The sequence below is a fragment of the Hibiscus syriacus genome, unplaced genomic scaffold (assembly GCF_006381635.1).
Source record: "Hibiscus syriacus cultivar Baekdansim isolate YM2019G1 unplaced genomic scaffold, ASM638163v2 tig00112236_pilon, whole genome shotgun sequence".
Classification (NCBI taxonomy): domain Eukaryota; kingdom Viridiplantae; phylum Streptophyta; class Magnoliopsida; order Malvales; family Malvaceae; genus Hibiscus; species Hibiscus syriacus.
This window is the reverse complement of record NW_024063279.1, coordinates 256,664-278,603: the sequence shown is the minus strand read 5'-3', so window position 1 is coordinate 278,603 and position 21,940 is coordinate 256,664. Positions and strand designations below refer to the sequence as shown.

Sequence of the window (21,940 nt, the reverse complement as noted above, 5' to 3'; positions counted from 1 at the left end):
CTCTAACCTCTTATCAAAATTTGGTTGGCTTAGTTTGTATCCTATTTCATAATATATATTTTGTTAAACATCAATTAAAAAACATAACTAGATACACACATATTAACAATAAAATAAAACTTATACATGCTTACTATCTCGTTGCGAATGCGGGTGTTATGAAACTGATTGATAATGTTCTTACCAATATAACAGATAAAAAATATGGGATATGCATGCATAAGTATCCAATGACTTCTTGGTAGTTTAATTACCGTCAAAATGCACGTTCCTCGATCGAATATCACGTAAACTCTATATTCTTGAACGACATATTAACGCATATTTGTAAAAAAGAAATCTCAAGCCTCTGTTGTCTCTCCTTCAACAATGATGAATACAACTGGAAAGATATTTCATTCACATCTTGCACAACTACTATAAATTATACATGCTTATATTGACCATACAACCACATACCATCTACTTGGACCATATGTTTGCAAAATGGAAATCGTTCTATCCATGACTTGAATGCCCAAAAGAGTTTATGTATTTTCTTCCCCATAATAAGTTGACATTTTTTTCGTATGAAGGCATACTTCACTATGGTTCTTGGGATGAATCACTTCATTTCTTGTAACAAATTTGGTATCTCATTGTACGATGTATCCTAATCTATGTCAGCTTCATTACTTTCAACTTCACATTCCAAACCTTGTCATATTTTACTTGGTATTCAAACAGACTTCAAATATATGAAACTAACACTGAATAATGGATTATTAGATTTTTTAACCATCACCTTCGCATATTCTCATATTACATCGGAGTCTCATAGTCAGTGGTCTTGTTCGATGGAGTTTCACAAACATGTGTGATGATCATTGTACCTTGTGATGACCCAAGCATTGCGACTTTTAATTTTTGATACTTTGATCTCCCACTTGCATTTTGTGACATATTTAACACACTTCAAATATATGGTTTTCTTATTGGATTCTACAATATGTACATCAACATGACCTTTGATGGAATACTCTTTAATTGCCAACGTAGCTTCATTTTTTCCTTTAAATTATATCCCAATTGAAAATTCACCCAAAATTTTTTAATGATTTTGCCATGTGATATGGAGTTAAATGTGACATGTCTAGGAATTCAGGTGCCCTCATCGTATCATAATCTATCTCGTACATGTGGGAGGTAAGTTGATACGGTGTTGAAACTTCACTGATGGCCAAATTAGGTGCACCACCACCACAGACATTGTTATCGTCAGCCAAAATGTGTTCCTTAGTTTCTTCATCTTTGTTGGAATCATCATGTATTTTTCACATCGATTTTTAGCATCAACATCAATAATCAATCTTGAACTATATATGTTTATTGCTCTATACTTTATTGTTGCGGATGTCCCATCAACTTAATTTCCACTTTCCAATATATTCATAAAGTTGTTTATCAACTTGTATGTTGAGTCCTCAAATTCACTTCTGAAAACCATTTGAGATAAATTTTCAGCCACATTTCTTGATGACCTAAAACATCATATATGTTACACACCTCGACAAATAACTCAATAACTACAATATTTGTTGACTCATGCAATCCAATCATGGTTTTGATATCATCATATTCTTCAAGTGGTACTACAACATATCTAACTAGATTGGGACATATCATAAACCTGTACTTCGAACCATCAACTGTAGTTGGAATGTTTCTTTCTATCATCTGCTTCATTTTTACAAATGTGATGTCTCTTTTAAAATTTATATTTATAGGTCTTTCAGACTGGAAAACAACTCCGACCTTATTTTGTATAATATGTCCATTATAATGGACAATCGTGAAAAAGTTGTTGCTCATTTTTTTCTACAAATTAAAAATTTTTATTTACAATAAAAAATACATGTACATATATTACGATCGTAAAATACTTCAAATAAAATTTCTTCACGCTTACTTAACCTTTTCTCTAGCAAAATTCATAAGAAATGCCCTGTCTATGAATTGTTCCCTCTATCAATTGCTCTCCCTTTCAATCTCCTTTTTTTGTTTAATTCATTCTCGAATAAGCTCGCTCATTCATACAATTATATAGCCGAGAAAAATATTTTTCTATGTTATAGTTGTATCTAGTTCAGTTCATAGGATAGCTACAAGAATCAAACCTTATCTAATCGAAGTTAATAGCCTAGTCCTGCTCCCCTGCTCGCCTAGTTTGAACCCCTACTCATCTACTCTTGCTCCCCTCCTCGCCTAGTTTGAACCCCTACTCATCTAGTCTACTCCCCTGCTCGTGCTACCTGAATTGATGGAGGTGGGAGACACATTACAAGCCATGCGACACACCATGGGGGACACTTAGAGTACATGTCATCTCCATTTTATCGTCGAGACCCCAATGCAACACACACCCCTCATGTAGCATTCACCCCATTGAAGCAATTAATATCAAATAAACATTATTTAAAAAAATCAAAAGCATTATCCTAAAATTTTAGCCCATTTATGTAGATGAAAAAAATAACATTTTTATTAAAAATAAATATATAAAAATATGTAATATGGATGCTATTATATTTATAAAAGAGAAAATCGCCTCAGTGACAAAAAATGCCTTATAATATACGATTTTAACCAACTTTTTCCGGATTTGCCAAAATGACCAACAAAATCGCAATGCGATCGCTAATTTGCAACGCGATCTCCATTATCGCAAATTCGCGTTGCATTTCGTGTTGCGATAGTTGGAAATCGCGTTGCGATGGTCTACAGTGTCGTTGCGATTTTCCCAATTCGCAATGCGAATAAGTAAATCGCAACGCGAATGGGAAAATCGCAATGCGATACTGACTATCGCAATGCGATACTTACTATCGCAATGCGATAATACAAAATCGCAACGAGATACTGACTTTCGCAACGCGATTCTGACTTTCGCAACGCGATTTACATAGCGCCATTCGTATTAACGCGTATTTTTTTTTCAAATTCCAAACATGAATTTTTTCTTAATAAATCGGAAACTGAACCGTCCACAGTAATCGTAACTCATAACCTCAAACCCAAAATCACAACACTCAATCCCATCTCCATCTCTCACTCTCTACGGCAAAATCCGTCCCCATCTCCGAAGATTTCCGTCCCCATCGCCGGCGAAATCCCTCACAACCATTCACAGTCAAAAATCCCTCACAATCATTCAGAAATGGAAAATCAACCTCCGAGGGTTAGTTTTTTATTTTTATTTTGAAATTTTTGCATTATTTTAGGTTTTTCATATTGAGATTGATGATAAGTTTACTGGTAATTTCAATAATAGATTAACCATTTCACTTAGATTTCTTATTAAATTCATTCGATTGCTGCCAATACTGCTAAACTGTTTAGCCTGTGAAGTTAGTATTTGTCTTTGTTTTGTCTTTTGGTTGAAGTAATGCAGAAGAAGAATAGTTTCGAGAATGAAAATCGCAACGCAGAAATAACTATCGCAACGAGAGAATCGCAACGCGAAATAAAAATCGCACGCGAAACCAAAATCGCATTGCGATTTTCATTTCGCGTTGCGATTTTCATTTCGCGTTGCGATTCTCTCGTCGCGATAGTCATTTCGCATTGCGATAGTCATTTCCGCGTTGCGATTCTCATTATCTCGTTGCGATTTTCATTTCAACCAAAAGACAAAACAGTGTTGCAAATTTTAGTTTCAAGAATAACTACTATTTATGTTTATTGTTTTGGTATATCTTGACAGTGTAGTTTTTGGTACATCTAACTTGGTATGTTTATTGTTTTTGTAGAAATTTTTTTCGGCTTCATTGACATTAAGGAATAAAGTTAGCCTAGCCACTACAATTGCTTCGAAGCTTTCACCTGCACAAAAAAAATTATTTGAAGAAACCTGCTTCGGGCCATGGCTGAGAGTACAGCATCCGGGTGGAGATGCTAATTTGACCCATTTGTGGCTTCAGACCATGACTAGCGATCTACCCGACAGTATACAACGTGGTAAGGAAGAGATATGGTTTCATTTTCCACCGGCGTATACTTGTTTTGGGCGGAAGGAGTTCTGCTTAATCACTGGTCTACGATTCGGACACGATGATGTAGGCCGGTACACTCGTCATATCACCCGCCCATCATGGTTATCCAGGGTTTTTCCTGATGAGTCAATAGAGAAGCCGAACTTACACGTCGACGACATGAAGAAATTGTTTATAAGAAAGATGGTTTTACTCGGATGAATGACGTCGATGTTGTCCGAGTATGCCTTCTACTACTTTGTATGCCGGCTTTTTAGGCAGAGAGGCCAGACAACCTATTCCTCAGGAGCTAAATTATTGGTAGAGGACCTAAATGCATGGAATCTGTTTCCGTGGGGTTCGTATATGGAAAGCTACCTGGACTAAGTTGACGTCTGCCTTTGATGACCGCAAAAGTTTGCGGGGCGAGGTCGAAATACACTTTGTCAGGCTTTGTTTGGGCCTTTAAGGTAAGAATTCTATATAATGTTTTCAAAATTATAATTAATTATTTAACAATTACTAATGTTTGTTATTATATTGTTTGTAGATTGGATATTCGAGGCCTTTCCCGCCATGAAGACATATGCAATAAAAACTTCAAATGATATTCCCAGGGCTATTTCCTGGAAGAGGAAACGTCTGTTGGATTGGGAAGACTTAATACCATATGCGACAATAAATAATGTAAGTTAACACAATACTATCATATATAAACAAGTTATTAATAGTAGACGTTTAACTTTGTTTGAGTTTTATATTTTTAGGAGGCCAACATTCCATTAATTAGACTGACACCCACGGAGGCTGAGCTTGCACTGATTGGTGGTAAGCTAGTCACGTTTTCTTGATGGCACGAATGATGAGCAGCCTCCACTTCCTCCACTTCGAGAGCCATCACCTCACCCAGAGCCATCACCTGATCGACCCGACTATACACCTCTACAACGAGAGCCATCACCTATCCCGTCACATCATCGAGCTCTTCTCCACATCACCTCATGATAGGCGACCGGCAAAGATGCCACGACTTCTATCTCCCTGTCTCCACCTCCACGGGATGAGTCAAGGAGTTACGTGATGAGGTCAATGCCTTGCGTGAGGAGATCGGTACTCTACTCGATAACGATGGTGCATGGCGTGTGGAGGTGTCTACTTTACGTGGTGAGGTTGCCGCTACGTGAGATGGTAGTATCGTTGCAGAATGAGGTTCATACTCTACGCAACGAGGTAAGTTTAAGATTTTTCATATTTAACTTGATGATAAATTTACTCGTAATTTCACTTAAATTAACCATTTCACTTAGATTGCTTAGTAAATTTATTCGGTTGCTGCCAATATGCTAAACTGTTTATTAACACTGTGAAGTTAGTATTTGTCTTTTTGTTTTGTCTTTTGGTTGAAGTAAATTTATTCGGTTGCTGCCAATTCTGCTAACTGTGTATTCTTTAACACTGTGAAGTTAGTATTTGTCTTTGTTTTGTCTTTTGGTTGAAAGTTTGAAATATATTTGTCTTGTTTTCACTGTTTAAATATCATGTCTGTTTATTTACTGATATTTGTATTTAATTATTTAGCGGACCGATAAGGTGGATGCTTTACGTCGGGTTTTTCTTGCACGACAGAGTTCACGTATCAGACGGCGTGCACGTGCTATTAAGTCTCCGTATACCCCAATAGTGCGAAGACACAAGAGTCCACTCCTATCATTCATTTATTTGCGCACTTATTTATGAACACCTTTAAAAAATTTAAAAATAAACACTAACCTTATCGACCTCCCACCATGCAGGATAAAGTTTATCTTGTCCATTGCCCAACGAAAATGATCATCTCGTTGATTCTTCAAGTGAACTGCGTGAAAAGCCGCCGGCATTATTGTATATCGCGATTTTTTTTTATTTTTCCTAAGCTTCCTTATTATTAGTAGACGTGACACCCACGCATCGATATGCTGTTTTACAAAAAAATATATATTAGTGAATTACATTCATTTTTAAAAAAATTAATCAAAATCATATATAAGACAAATATAAGAGTTACCTCCCCATCGAAATAGCCACTGTCTTCAACCCCTAATAGCACCCCCACCAAGACCGATCAAGCAACAAAAACATTTCATCGTTGAGTTTGCTTATGTCAGTGTAACACCCTTGGCTCCGCTCATGTAGATAAAAATCAACTGCGTCTTAGCCCAAAGGGTATTATCCATAATTGTTTCCGGTAGTTGTCTCCTCTCCACTTCAGATACCGGAAGGGTACTAGCCGGTAACTCATACGAGAGCCAACTCTCATCCATCATGTCCAGAACCGTGGGGTTTTCTCAATACTTCGATATATTACCCCATGTGAATCGGACTCTGGAATGGTGGGAGGGACCTCTTCAACGATGACAGTGGCCTCTTGAACGGTGGGGGGGACTCTTGAGGGAGGATAGGGGCCTCTTAAACGATTGGAGGGGACTCTTGAGGGATGACAGGTGAGTCGGCTTCTTCTTGCGGAGTCTTCACACCATTGGTGAACGGAGACGTAATAGCACGTCCACGCCGTCTAATGCGTGAACCCGTCGTGCAAGGAAAACCCACGTAAAGCATCTACCTTATCAAGCCGCTAAAAAAATTAATACATAAATAAGTAAATAAACGACATGATATTAAACAAAGACAAATATGTTTCAAACTAGCATTGTATTCACCCAAGTTATTCTATCATAGTTCACAAAATCTCAGATAACATTCCAGAAGTAAGCACTTATATAACATTTAAAAGGACAACATATATAACATTCCAGAAAAAGAATAGTTTACTTTCGCAACACGAAACTAAAATCGCAACGCGAAAATGACTATCGCAACGCGGAATGGCTATCGCAATACGAAATGAAAATCGCAACGACAAAATCGCAATGCGAAATGAAAATCGCAACGACAAAATCGCAATGCGAAATGAAAATCGTAACGACAAATCGCAATGCGAAATGAACGCAACACGAAACCTAAATCGCAACGCGAAAATGACTATCGCAACGCGGAATGCACGCAATGCGAAATGAAAATCGCAACGACAAAATCGCAATGCGAAATGAAAATCGCAACGACAAAATCGCAACGTGAAACACAATTGCATTGCGATTTTCATTTCGCGTTGCGATTTTGTCGTTGCGATTTCATTTCGCATTGCGATTTTTGTCGTTGCGATTTTCATTTCGCATTGCGATAGCCATTTCCGCGTTGTCTCATGTAGAGCGGCTACCTCACCGTAATGTAGACACCTCAACACGCCATGCCCATCGTCTTTGCGTAAAGTATCGACCTCCTCACGCAAGGCATTGACCTCATCACGTAATTCCCTAACTCATCCCGTTGAGGTGGAGGTGGAGAACAGGGAGATAAACGTCGTGGCATCTTTGCCGATCGCCTATCTTGCGGTGATGGGAAGAAGAGGCTCGATGATGTGACAGAATAGGTGATGGCTGTCATTGTGGAGGTGTATAGTCGGGTCAATTCAGATGATGGCTCTGGGTGAGGTGATAGCTCTGGGCGAGGTGATGGCTCCCGAAGTGGAGTGCTGCTCATCACCGTTCCATCAAAAAAACGCTTACTAGCTTGCCACCAATCAGTGGCAAGCTCAGCTTCCGTGGGTGTCAGCCTCTGTAGAGGAGTGTTGGCCTCCTAACAATATAAAAGCTCAAACAAAGTTAAACGTGTACTAGTAATAACTTATAAACATATGGTAGTATTATGTTAACTTACATTATTTATTGTCGTATACCGTAGTAAATCTTCCCATTGCAAGGTCGTTTCTCTTCCAGGAAATAGCCCTGGGAATATCATTTGAAGTTTTTATTGCATATGTCTTCATGGCGGGAAAGGCCTCAAATATCCAAATCTACAAACAATATAATAACAAACATTAGTAATTGTTAAATAATTACTTATAATTTTGGAAACATTATATAAAAATTTACCTTAAAGGCCCAAATAAAGCCATGTCAAAGTGTATTTGGAACTATCGCCATGCAAACTTTTCGATCCAAGGCAGACAATAACTTATTCCATGTAGCTTTCCATAAATACGAGCCCCACGGAAACAGGTTTCACGCATTTAGGTCTTCTACCAATTTGATTAGATCATTTGGAATAGGTTGTCTGGCCTCTCTGCCTAAAAAACCGGCATGCAAAAGAATTAGAAGGCATACTCGGACAACGTCGACGTCATCCATCCGAGTAAAACCATCTTTCTTATTCAACAATCTTGTCAGGTCTTCTACGTGTAGATTCGGCCTCTCCGGCTCAAGAAAAACCCGGGATAGCCATGATGGGCGTGTAATGTGTCTAGTGTACCGACTACATCATCGTGTCCGAAGCGTAGACCGGTGATTAAGCAAAACTCTCCCGCCCAAAACACGTATACGCCGTGGAAAATCAAACCATATCTCTTCATCACGACGTTGTATAGTCTCTGGTAGATCGCTAGTCATGGTTTGAAGAAACAGGTGTGTCAACATCGCATCTCCACCGGGGGTTGTTCGTCATGGCCCGAAGCATGTATCCTCAAACATTTTTCTTTGTGCAGGTGAAAGCTTCGACGCAATTGTTTTGGCCAGGCTGACTTTATTTCTTAAGGTCAATTGAGCCGAATAAAAGTTCTACAAAAACAATAAACATACTAAGTTAGATATACCAAAAACTACACTGTGAAGATATACCAAAAACAATAATAAACATAAAGAGTAGTAGTTTATTCTTCAAACTTAAATTTGCAACACTGTGAATTTCGTATTTGTCTTTGTTTTTGGTTGAAGTAATGCAATTCATTCAAGTTTCAATTTGCAGAAGAAGAATAGTTTCTGAAAATGAAAATCGCAACACGAAAATGACTATCGCAACGAGAAAATTGCAACGCGAAACTAAAATTCGCGTTGCGATTCTCGGTTGATTTAATAAGCAATCTAAGTGAAATGGTTAATCTATTATTGAAATTACCAGTAAACTTATCATCAATTTCAATATGAAAACCTAATAATAATGCAAAAATTTCAAAAAAAAAAATAATTAAAAAAACTAACCCTCGTTGGTTGATTTGGTTGATTTTCCATTTCTGATTGTGAGGGTGGCTCTGAGAGATGGAGATAGACGGATTTCGCTGGAGATGGGGACGGATTTCGTCGGAGATGGGTGAGAGAGTGAGAGATGGAGATGGACTGAGTTGTGATTTTAGGTTTTAGGTTATGAGTTGCGATTACGGGATATACTGTGGACGGTTCAGTGTTCCAATATTAATATTCGTGTTTGGAATTTAAAAATAAAATACTTGGCCAGGATACTAATGGCGCTTTGAAAATCGCATTGCGATTATGTATTATCGCGTTGCGAAAGTCAGAATCGCGTTGCGAAGTCAGTATCTCGTTGCGATTTTGTATTATCGCTTGCGATAGTAAGTATCGCATTGCGATAGTCAGTATCGCATTGCGATTTTCCCAATTCGCGTTGCGATTTTACTTATTCGCATTGCGAATTGGGAAAATCGCAACGACACTGTAGACCATCGCAACGCGATTTCCAACTATCGCAACGCGAATTTGCGATAATGGAGATCGCGTTGCGAATTAGCGATCGCATTGCGATTTTGTTGGTCATTTTGGCAAATCCGGAAAAAGTTGGTTAAAATCGTATATTATAAGACATTTTTGGTCACTGAGGCGATTTCTTTATAAAATATATAAATATTTTAAAATAATAGTTTGAATATCATAAAAAAATAACATTCGGATGTTAATAGTAAATATATATTTTCGAATAGCAAAAAAAAAAAGTTGGTTAAAATCGTATATAAGACATTTTTGTCACTGAGGCGATTTCTCTTATAAAATATATAAATATTTTAAAATAATAGTTTGAATATCATAAAAAAATAACATTCGGATGTTAATAGTAAAATATATATTTTCGAATAGCATAAAAAATAGTTTGAAGTACATTAAAAATAAGTTTCTTTTTTTATAATAAAATTATCTTTATTTAGTTGTTTTATTAAAAAATGTTGAATTAACAGGTTCAAATAATTATATCTATAGAACGTTATCTTTTTAATGACTAAAAAAAGGTTTTAAACAGATACTACCTTACTACCCAAATTATTCCAAAAAAATTTACTTTATAGTAAAATCATGTGTATTAAATGAGCTAAGATTATATGAAATTTTTAGAAATAACATATTTAAAGTTTGAATTAGTAATTTATGCTACCAAATGATCAAGTATCCAATAAAAAGAAATGTTATCCTATCTAAATTATCCAAATTTAAACAATTATCTATGTAAAGTGGTTCGAGTCATTAATGAATTAAGATAATTTTACAAATACAATAGATCTTTTATAAATTAATACAATTACCTCAATTATTAAAAAAAATCTAAAATATATAACGGAAACAGAATTAAAGACAATAATGTAATAAAATAAGTCCACTAGAATAATTAGTATAGAAAAATCAAGATGCTGAGTTTGCCCTACTTTTCACGTTTCCCTTCCTTGGCGTGTATAAATTTCCAAGCTTCTCCCTTATCCACAATAAAACCCTCGATATCTATTTACCCTCGAAAACCTCCTGCCTCTGATTTTATTCGAAATTCCTAATCTATCTCATACCTTTTCTTACCTTCTCATCAAGGTTTGATCTTCTATTCTCTTTTTTATTCTTATATTTTCGATCAATCTTTTCGATTTATTTACTTGTTATGTAGTTTGTTTAATTTTTCTTTCTTTGCCTGTTAGCTAGAAATTTCTTTTCTTTTGTTAATCGTTGTAGATCTGCATATGTTCTTATGTTTTAAGAGCTTAATGTTTAATTTAGTTTTGATTTTGGATTATTTTTTTTATGATTCGATCGATGATCGGATGTTTTATTTTCTATTTCTCTGATTGTATTTATGGGATTTGGATGATACATGTGCAGATATTGATTTATATGTTTTTTTCTGCTTAAGATTTCATTATCTAAAGTTGGATGCAATGCTTAAGTAATTCATACCGATATTGTTGTACTTCATAATTATTTATTGAATTTCATTTGGTTAACCTGATTTTTTTAACATAGTTTAGTAAATACTTTAGTGTGATAAGAGATTTAGAAGTGGGAATTTTTTATTTACTTTAAATGATCTGTTTAATTTTGTTTCTTTATTTCACCCTTAACAAATTGTATGCATTATTTTATTTACATTTTAATTTTAATTTAATCTTGGTTTTAATTAGTATCCGAAGTTTTGATTATCTAATATATTTGAATATGTTGTAAGCTTTTAAGATATTATTTTTTGTAGTGTTATATTTTTTCCACAAGGTTTATTTTATTGATGTAGCAATTTCATGTTCTCCTGATGTTGATTGTTTGTATTTTCATTCTTCATTTTATTTTTTGCCGCCAGTTATTGATATATTCTACTTTGACTTTTGTCTGAATAAACTCCATTCTTTTAGGAAGTTGACAGTTTAATCTGCTGTGCTTGCAGATTGTCAAAGTGGAGCTTGTTACTTTTGAGTTGTCTTTTATGTCTGAACGGACCTCTTTGTCATCAATTGGATTGCTCGGAGAGTATTGTCCCGCATCCAGAAAAAAGACTAGAAGTTCCTCTTCTGGAATTAGCTGCATGCATATTGAGGCCAATCACACACACGGTTTGGGTTTCCGTTTTATGCAACATCTTCCAAGAGCAAGGAGGTTGCCTAGTAAAGGATCTCTCGCCACAATTGAGAACACCAGTATCTGATCTGTCCTTTCTGATTAACAGTCTCCCACAGCTTGATCAAGATGGCTTTGCAAAATATTGGTGCTTCAAACAGTGATGATGCCTTTTATAGGTATAAGATGCCCAAAATGATAACTAAGATTGAAGGGAGAGGAAATGGAATCAAGACTAATGTGGTTAACATGGTCGAAATTGCAAAGGCTTTGACTAGACCTGCTTCTTACACTACAAAATATTTTGGTTGTGAACTGGGAGCCCAATCCAAGTTCGATGAGAAGACTGGAACATCTCTTGTAAATGGGGCCCATGACACTGCCAAACTTGCAGGGCTTCTTGAGAACTTCATCAAGAAGTATGTTCAGTGCTATGGCTGTGGGAACCCTGAAACTGAGATAATTATTACCAAGACGCAGATGATTACCCTGAAATGTGCTGCATGTGGGTTTGTTTCCGATGTCGACATGAGAGATAAGCTTACAACTTTCATTCTTAAAAACCCACCTGAGTCGAAGAAGTCGTCGAAAGACAAGAAGGCAATGAGGAGGGCTGAGAAGGAAAGACTCAAGGAGGGTGAGGCTGCTGATGAAGAGCTGAAGAAGAACAAAAAAGAAGCAAAAAAGAAAGGTTCGTCCACTGCTTCAAAGGCTACTGCTCACGTCAAAGGTGTAGTAACCAAGAAGAAAAGCAAACATTCTGACGAGGATCACTCCCCCGGCACACAGCCAGGCTGATGAGAATGAACAGCGTGTCGATGACGACGACGACGACGTGCAGTGGCAAACAGATACTTCACTGGCAGCTGCTCAACAGCGTATTCAAGAGCAGTTGAGTGCTGTTACAGCTGATATGGTAATGCTTTCTACCAATGAAGAAAAGAAATCAGGGAAGAAGTCGCCGGAGCAAGAGGTTAAGGCACATGAAAATGGTATCAGTGCCCATGAGAAACTAGTAGATAAGATGAAGAAATACCTGAACAAGGGGTCATCCGCTACTCAGCTTCAGTCCTTCCTGGGTTCACTCTCTGGGAGCTCCCAAGAAATCATGGATGCCCTTCTTACTGCACTCTTTCATAATGTCGGTAAGGGGTTTGCAAAGGAAGCAATGAAAAAGAAGAACTACCTTGCAGCAGCAGCAGCTAAAGAGGAGGGATGTCAAATGGTGCTCCTCAATTCTATCGAGACTTTTTGTGGCAATGCAAGCCTCGATGCGGTGAAGGAGGTGGCTTTGGTTCTTAAAACGCTGTATGACAATGACATCGTGGAAGAAGAGTTCATAATGGAATGGTACCAGAAGGGTGTGACCGGTGGTAATAAGAGCTCTCCAATCTGGAAGAATGTCGAGCCTTTCATTGAATGGCTGCAGAATGCCGAGTCCGATGATGAATGATTCTGAAGCTCAATATATAGCAGCATATATTGTACTTTTATGGAAGATAATATTTGAAGTAGCAATAAGTTTCTCTACCGTGGCTATATAAGTTTCAGTGTTCAGCACTTGGTTGTGTAATTTGAATAAAATACGGTGAGCGATGTGCTCTCTGTTGTGCTTTTGGTTTTCATGGTTTTTGTTCTGTTTTGAGTCTGGTATTCCGGGTTGGTTCATCCGACTTTGTTCCTTGTTGCTGAAATCTTCGAATTGAATCTAGTTTGTCACATTGTGTTTGAGTTTCTTATGTTTTTCTCGAGTTATAAAGCATTGTTTTTTTGGTACTCCTGCATGAACTGAATTGGCCTTGGCTCAATATGATACCCGTTTCCAGTTTCTTTATTATTAGACAATAATATATTTTAAAAATGCGGTATATAAGCTGGAATCAGGATCTTGGTCTACTGGATTTCTTCTTGACAAAGTTGTTATCAATTTGAGACCGACCCGCGTGATGTGCTAGATGGTGTTGTTTCTGAAGGTTTGCTCTCTGGTTTGTGCTGCCTTTGGGTTTTACGTGTAGGGATGAACTTATGAACTCTTTGATTGAGGTTTGGCTTGTTATGGTTAATTGAACTTCGTAAAAAACTCTGATTCGTTTATAGATTTTCAACGAGTAAGAAGAAAATACTAGTCATAAAGGCAATGATCAGTTTGAATTATATACATATGTGTTTCATGTCACTTCATAGTATTTTTTTTACTAAACGTTTGTTTTCTATGCTCGATTTGATTTGCCTATCCTCGGTAAAAAAAATTATTCAATTTTACTTTATCATCTCTAATTTAATTTTTTTTTGTAAACTTATTATTAATATATTTCTAAAAATAACTCGTTATTGTTTTATTAAATTTTATCCTAGTGTAATAAAATATGTAATAATTTTTTATACAAATTAAGTTTTTAAAAGGACTTATGTAAGTTCATATTTTTCGGTCTCATTCTTACTGTATATATATATAGTTAATGTTAAAACTCGAATATCACCAATGTATAGAAAAATGTTTTCTTTAAGAATAGAGTGATTAATACAATTTTTAACCACTTAATTGTATTTTATCTAAGGTAACGTTTGGTGTGATTTTCTAACAAAACTTTTAATTTAAAAGTTCATTTTGATCGCAAAATCAATGTCAAAGGAGTGAAAAATAAAAAAATAAATTACAGTGAAAATAGTGGTTTCAAACCAATCGTAAAAGCTATGATTTTTAGACTTTTCATGTTCAACTTTGCGTTTGGGAGCAAATTATAATGCATGGGTTTCACTCAATTATGTATTTGCATTTTATTTTAATAATTTAATAATAGCATCCTTAAAAAATAATTTATTACTTAATAAATTATTTTAACTTTTTAAAAGTAAATAATATTATATATTAAAATATTAATAATGAGTTATTATAAAATATATTTTCATTATAATTATATATTTTTATTTGTATTTTATATTTTTTATATTTTAAATTGATATATTTCATATATAATAATAATTTCTTTTAAAATTTATTTATAATATATATTTTTAATTTTTGAATGGTTAAAAAGGACAAATATATCATTTAAATTATGTTATTTTAAGTTTTAAATGAGTGATTGATGTTGAATTGGAATAACTAAACATTCTTTCTCGTTATCAAATGGAATTAATGAGAGATATCATATCTTCTAGTTTAATAAATTCACTTTAGTTTACAAGTACTAATGTATATTTTTGTAATATTCTTTTTATCAAAACAAGTATTTAAATTATTATTTCGTAATGATTTTATATCACATGTTAAAAAGTTTGATAATATATTTTTCTTAATAAAATATTTCATTATAAAAATATTATTAATAAATTATCTTAAAATATTTTTATATTTTTATTATAGTTTAAGTTTATATTTTTATACATCACAATATTGTAAATATAATTTAAATTTTATATTTTAATTTAACAAAATATCTATAATGAACATTTTATTTTTTTAAACTCATTTTTTAACAATAATCTTAAAACATTCAAATTTTAAACAAAACTTTTAAAAGTTTTTTTACAACCTTTTAAAATTAATTTTCAAAAGCACTGTCAACAGGTCGTAACAATGTGAATCTTCAAGATTTTTTTTATTAATTTAAACACTCAATTTATATTTACTTCAAAACTTAAATGATAATCTCAATGATAAAGAGTGACAAGTTTCCTTAAGTGATCCGAGTTCAAACAAAATTATTTACGCATGGATTTATTCAAAGTTAAATTATAACAAATATCATCACGAGATCACATAAGAATACTTGAAAAAGAAATTATACATCCGTCTAACAATATTGCACTTCAAGAATTTTTTTTATCGATTTCGCCATTTAATTATATCTTCATCCAATTACGTGACACTTTAAGAAGTCTTTAATCAATTTTTTATTTTTGTTGTTTAATCAAGATTTATATGTATTATTTATTTTTAATTTCTAAAATTTTAACTAAAATATTTCGATTTTAGTTTTTAAATATTCTATTTTGTTTGGAAGGCAAAGATAGAGAAGCGGTGAGGAGAATTATAATATACAAGTCTTAATTAAGGTTAATAAATTATATATTAGATTGATTATTTTTCGCATCTAAATGCTTTTTACAGAAGTTTTAATTAAATTACTTTGTGATGCTTGATTTCACATCTGATCTTAAAAGAATTTTTGATTGATGCGGTTATCAGTTACCATCTTGAATTAATATGTTAATCTTGAAGAATTTCTGTTGTACTCGGTCTTCAATTTATGTCTAATTAAACTTCTCTGAAATTAAAAAGAAATTCTATTACTATGAATTTTATATAAAATAAAAATATAAATTCCCGAGGTTAATTATAGTAAAGATTTTTTTTTATTCAGAAAAAGGAGGCAGTAAAATTTGAGAATGTTCGAGAATAGTTTAATCCCATTGGGAGTTTGTTTCTTCAAAACATAGGAGCAGAGGAAGAAATCCTCCACTAACGGCGTTGGGCAGTCGGCCGACAAGGACCCCTTATCTTCGACTAAAATCTGTTAACACAAACTTAGTGTTATCAATATTACAAGCAAATGGCCGCTTCATTCTCTAATCACTCTGTGTTGTCTCCTCACTTCTCAGTTTCTTCTTTAAAACCCTCAAGCCACACCAAATCATCTTTATTACGCGTTCAATTTCCCTGCCAAAAGCTTCGTTTTCCAAAACCATTTTCTGGGGTTTCTCCGTCTAATCTTTCCTTCCCTATGAACAGCACAAAGTGTCCCAATAGGACGACTTTCAATGCTTCTCTTTCTGCCCAGGAATCTGCTCGCACTGTAAGTTCAGCCCCCCCCCCCTCTTGGGTTGTTTGTTTTCTTTTCATTATACTTCTTGTGAGCTGAGTCGTAACTTTGGATAGGGGAAAAAAAGGATTTGTAGAATTTTCCAGTTTTTACTATTACGAAGTAGAAGAAAATTAGTTGGAGATGGCAATTGAATTTATTAGAGTTGCTTATTACTGTTTAATTGTATGTAATGGTAATAATTTCATTAAGGAAATTTATCAGGAAAATATAAAAACACCGGGAGGCAATTTAAAGGCCATGATTAGAGTTTACAAGGAGGCTCTTCTTAATGGAGATGATAGGGTTGTAGCTGAGATTGAGAATAGAATAAGCATTTTAGAAAATGAAAAGAATGGATTGGAAAAACGAGTTTTGGAATTATCAGCAGAGATAACCTCCGGGAAAGAGAAGTATATCCGTTTGCAAGCTGATTTTGATAATTATCGAAAAAGATCGGAGAAGGAGAGAGTTACGACGAGATCTGATGCTCAAGGCGAAGTGATCAAGAGTCTTTTGCTCATGGTTGACAGTTTTGAGAGAGCCAAGCAACAAATAAAACCGGAAACAGATAAAGAAAAGAAGATAGATACGAGTTATCAGGGTATATACAAGCAATTTGTGGAGATCATGAGGAGTTTGCAAGTAGCTGTTGTCCCAACAGTTGGAAAGCCCTTTGACCCCTCTGTAAGTGTTTTAATGCTATTCATAATGCTTGCTTTTTTTCTGTTAGCCATCTATAGGGTTTCATCTGATTCAGTCACACTAGAAAACATATTGCAAGTGTAGCATACTGGGATATATTATGTACACACACATGATTTGGTTAATTGTATGAATGTTTCTGAGAATATGTACTATAGTAACCAAATATCCAGTCAAGTAAACACGTTGGTTCAATTGCTAGTTTTGTATTTTTTTTTCAAATTTTCTTTTAAGTTTCTAAGCCCATAGCCTGATAATCCTTGAAGCTTGCATGTGATGGGGTTTGTTATGTTAGTCACATCTCATTCGGAAACTATATTGTGTGTTTGTGCTACTCCTAGGTTCCTATGATAGCTTGAAAATGCTTTCGACTTCTGAAGTGGGGATGTCAGCAGCAAAAGCATGCCTCTAGGATTCAGAGGACGAGTCCATATTAGGGGTTGTTCTAGATCATGAATGAGAAGTTTACAATGCTTGGTAGTACATATACCCTTTAGCTGTAGTTTTCTAGTCTGGATCATCCAGTATAGTTGTCATTAGTTAGGTCTTCGGAATACATTCTTGATTTAGGCGTATTCTTTCTGGAAAAAAGACATATACTATCCAGAAATTCGGTTGAACAATAAACTTGTAGCTTTTGGACTTTGTAGTGATAAGATATTCCTAGTCATTTCTGTTATTGATTCATCTGGTCTCACTTATCGGATACAGCTACATGAAGCCATAGCACGAGAAGAGTCTCTAGAGTTCAAAGAAGGGATTATCACTCAAGAATTTCGTCGTGGATTCCTCCTTGGGGGGCGGCTGTTAAGACCAGCGATGGTTAAAGTTTCTTCAGGACCGGGGAGTAAGAAAGCTAGTGTGGCCACTGATAAATCTTCTGGGCAACCTACAACACCTGGAGATGATCAGTAAATGTAAAAGGGATACTCTGATCATCTCATGAAAGGTGAAGGCATTTGCTGTCGGATATATTTCACTTGCTATTACTACCTATGTATCATTATGACCGTTTGGTTTTAATGTTCGTCAATTTCGATTTTTACGGGCCACATTTTGTTACATTTAAAACACTTGTATGACAGAATATTCATTCAGATAAATTTATTTTTCAAACAACGTCTTTACCATTTCTTTTCTTTAGTTGGTAGTCGCAGGGCATGGATGGTTTGATCTTGATGATCATCAACCCCTAGCTGAAAAGCCATAGTTGTTCACTATACAAGCCTGCAGGCAGATTTGTGAAAATACCCATTTTGAAAACCTCTTTTATCCATATCCTTTAAATTACAGAGTCTAATGAAGAAGAAAACCAAAAGCACTGCGAGAACCGGATGGCATAGTGAGAAAATTGAGATAATTCAAACAAGACAGAATTCAAGGAAATCGATTAAGAAGACGACAGAAGGTTGGAACGAGGTTTTTTTCCCCCAATACCCAAGCGGGTTAATTAATTAATTAAGGTATTAGGCTGGTCTAATTTTATTTTGGGAAATACGGCAAATGATACAGTGGAACTCGACACTTCGAGGTGACGAGTTCCCTAGGATATTATTTTTTTAATGGTCCTCGAGTAGTGGGTTTCACGTGGGTCATTATTTTATTGTCGTTAATATGACTTGTCACCTCTATTAAAAATTATTATTTTTACAATACTATATAAAATTATAATATTTAAATTTTAAAAAATAGAGGAACTTGAGGTGACGAGTTGTCATACTCTAAAACAAGGCCTAAAATTCTCTTAAAAATGTATCGAGGATTAAATTGAATTTTGATTAATTTTGGGGACAAGTAAAATTTTGATTAAATTTAGATCCAAATTCAGAAAGTAACTAAAGGTGAAGGACCTATAGTGTGATTTTTTTATTTTCTTTTTTAAGGGTTTATATACCCCAATTATGGGGAAATTAATTATTTTTCTCTCTCTTCAATATTTTCTTTTTATAGAAAGAAATCTTTGATCGTCATTTCGTCACTGACCGTTGCTCCGTTTACGACACTTCTCATACCATCGTGTTCCTTGCCTCGTCCCGAGTCCACCGGTATCCTTATTATCTCTGTTGTTGCCGACGTGTGAGGGGATGAGGAATATCAAGCTTCTGACGTTTTAAAATCGAGCTCTCTGCTGATCACCGTTGTGAACCAAGTTTGATAAGTGTCTCCAAACCCCTTAAAATAGCTATATGAATTTTTTTCGGAATTTTTCCGACCCTCTACGGCCCTACACGCTCCCCCGTGCGCCACCCTTGAGAGTGGGGAAAGTCCATTTGAACTGTTTCAGATTTGTGATAATTCTGAATATTTTTACGATATGATACCTGATTTCTGAATACTGCTTATTCGACACCTGATTTCTTAATATTGCTTATCCGACATCTGATTTATCGTATATTACTGATTTGATTTCTGATTACCATATTTCTGTATATGATTTCCAAGCATGAAACATTTTCATGTTTTAATGGATTAATTATCGTTTTCACTCGAATATATACATATTATTACTGTCATTGGGGGTATTGTTGGTGTAACACCCTAACCCGTATCCGACCCGAATACGAGTCCGAGATATCACATTGACTTTTAAAAACGATATTCTTACAAAATATCCAAATATTTGAATTCTTTTTAAGAAAATACGATAATATATTGTTGAATCATATTTGTTATAACCAATATAGAAAATATACATTTTATGAACAGTAAAATACGGTATGAACAGTGAACAATACCGTATGAACAATACCATGAACAGTGAAAAATTTCGAATATAAATGCTACAGTACTGCTACAGTAACTTTGTAAAAATACATATAAATTCATATAAAAAATATAACCTTTCATCCGTATAAAATTTCTATTTACATATACACATTTGAAACATTAAAAAAACTCAATTATGTGATTTTACAAAACCGCTTAAAATATATCGGATTCAAATCTCTGTTTAAATGCCAACTACTATCAGTATTACAAAATACATACTATTAACCTCTTTATTGATCTGATCTTTGGAAAGCAGAACTGACCTGTCTTGCATAACTCTTTATCAATCTTCTCTTTTTCGCTTTCCAAACCTACATGTGAAACCATCACACGCTAAGTCGATGACTTAGTGAGGCATATAAAACATATAGTATAACTATATACCATTTCATATAAATAAAAGGCATACATCGAAAAATACTATCACATCATATAAAAGCATATCTCCATTATATAACCAATGCACACATACATTTATCATGAACATATTATTATCACTAAATTCCTTTTTATCATATAAGCATATATTGAACATTTCCATATACATCATGGAACACATATATATCATTTATATACTGTATTTGATAATATCTCTTTATTAGCCCATGATACACTGGTGAGAACTGAAGGTATGTGAGTACATTGAGGTTGTGCACTAATGTTGTCACCACAGCTCGTATAAGTCCCACTGAGTGGCATATGAAATTTGTCCCGAAGGACCACTGTATTGTCCCGAAGGACCTATGAAACCCTCAACTCTTGGCATGCCAACTATACCACTAGCTCTCGTATTATATAACATGGGCATTTTTCTTTTGCTTCAAATATTCATGTACTTATATCATTGCTCTTATGATCACATATCACATGTGCATATAATCACATAGTTTTCTTTCATGTAATTCATGTCTTATTCTTATTTCATCATATATATATCATCTATATTCATTCACTTAATCTCATATGCTCATATATCACCTAGCACATAGAATAACCCATCAGACATAACTCATGTATAATGATGCATATAACGTATAATCATACAAATTATATTCACATATACCTTTACTCATGAATTCATACATCATACAAATCATGTCATCTCTTGTTCTCATATGTTTCCAATACATCACATAATAATCACATAACATTTTAAAAGTTACTTCTTACCATAGTAACTCCATCATTGACTCATCGCAAGCCAATGTTCATTCAATAACCTAAGTACAAAATAAATTGTACTCACCTTTGCCTTGCTTTGATTCGATCCTAATTCTTTGATTGTTCCAGAATTTGTTTAGGCTCAATATCTACATAAACATAATTTCAAGACGATTTTCAGAAGCCTAAACCTTATAACTTGGTATTAATAACTTAGGCTAATTTAATGAACTAAAATTCCATTTTTCCTTTAGGGGTGTATCGATGCATTATGGGTGCATCGATACACAAAATAGCTTCAAAATTTCCATGCATCGATGCACCCCTTAATGCATCGATGCACCTTCAAATTTTGTCTTAGTGCATCGGTACACACTCATAGTGCATCGATGCACCTGCCAATTATAAACTGATTTTTCCCAAAAATCCCATAACTCTTCATTAAAATTCTTCATATTTCATTCCCTTTTCTATTCTTAACTCAAGTACATATACTTAAATTAATTTCTACTTATTCAATACACCTTTAACTTTAAAATTTCATCTTCCATATGGAAATCAATAATCATAATAAATTTTCAAGATGCTCTAAATCCAATTCTATCACTTCATATCTCTTAATTAAGTTGATGACAACTCACATTTAGTTTCAAATTCAACTTATCAAATCTCTTCCAAAATTCACTTAAAAACCCATTTTCTTTAATCTTTCATAACTTATTCATCTTTTGATTTTAAGATAACTTAAGCTTTCCTTAAGCTTAGTTATCATCTAATGATCAAAACCCAACCTTTAAATCAACTA

The 21,940-nt window shown here is 34.4% G+C and overlaps 1 protein-coding gene and 1 pseudogene across 2 annotated transcripts; both read left to right on the top strand.

Annotated features, from left to right (window-relative positions):
• The first annotated feature begins 10,578 nt into the window (after positions 1-10,578).
• On the top strand, positions 10,579-13,307 carry LOC120176378 (annotated as a pseudogene).
• Positions 13,308-16,121: 2,814 nt separating this feature from the next.
• LOC120176350 (protein GrpE-like) lies at positions 16,122-18,242 on the top strand. 2 transcript variants are annotated; one of them, XM_039182793.1, is made up of 3 exons: positions 16,122-16,494; positions 16,714-17,187; positions 17,917-18,242. In XM_039182793.1, the coding sequence occupies exons 1-3, from the start codon at positions 16,252-16,254 to the stop codon at positions 18,118-18,120; spliced, it is 921 nt and encodes a 306-aa protein (XP_039038724.1). In that variant the 5' UTR covers positions 16,122-16,251; the 3' UTR covers positions 18,121-18,242. The 2 variants fall into 2 exon arrangements, with proteins under 2 accessions (XP_039038724.1, XP_039038725.1); XM_039182794.1 differs by having other exon boundaries at positions 16,128-16,494; positions 16,726-17,187.
• Positions 18,243-21,940: the final 3,698 nt, after the last annotated feature.

What these genes read in the sequence shown, in the direction of transcription:
- LOC120176350 (XM_039182793.1), top strand. Translation starts at nt 16,252, where the DNA reads ATGGCCGCTTCATTCTCTAATCACTCTGTGTTGTCTCCTCACTTCTCA. An exon ending in CCCAGGAATCTGCTCGCACT is followed by an intron (nt 16,495 to 16,713) that starts GTAAGTTCAGCC and finishes AATTTCATTAAG; the next exon opens with GAAATTTATCAGGAAAATAT. An exon ending in GAAAGCCCTTTGACCCCTCT is followed by an intron (nt 17,188 to 17,916) that starts GTAAGTGTTTTA and finishes TATCGGATACAG; the next exon opens with CTACATGAAGCCATAGCACG.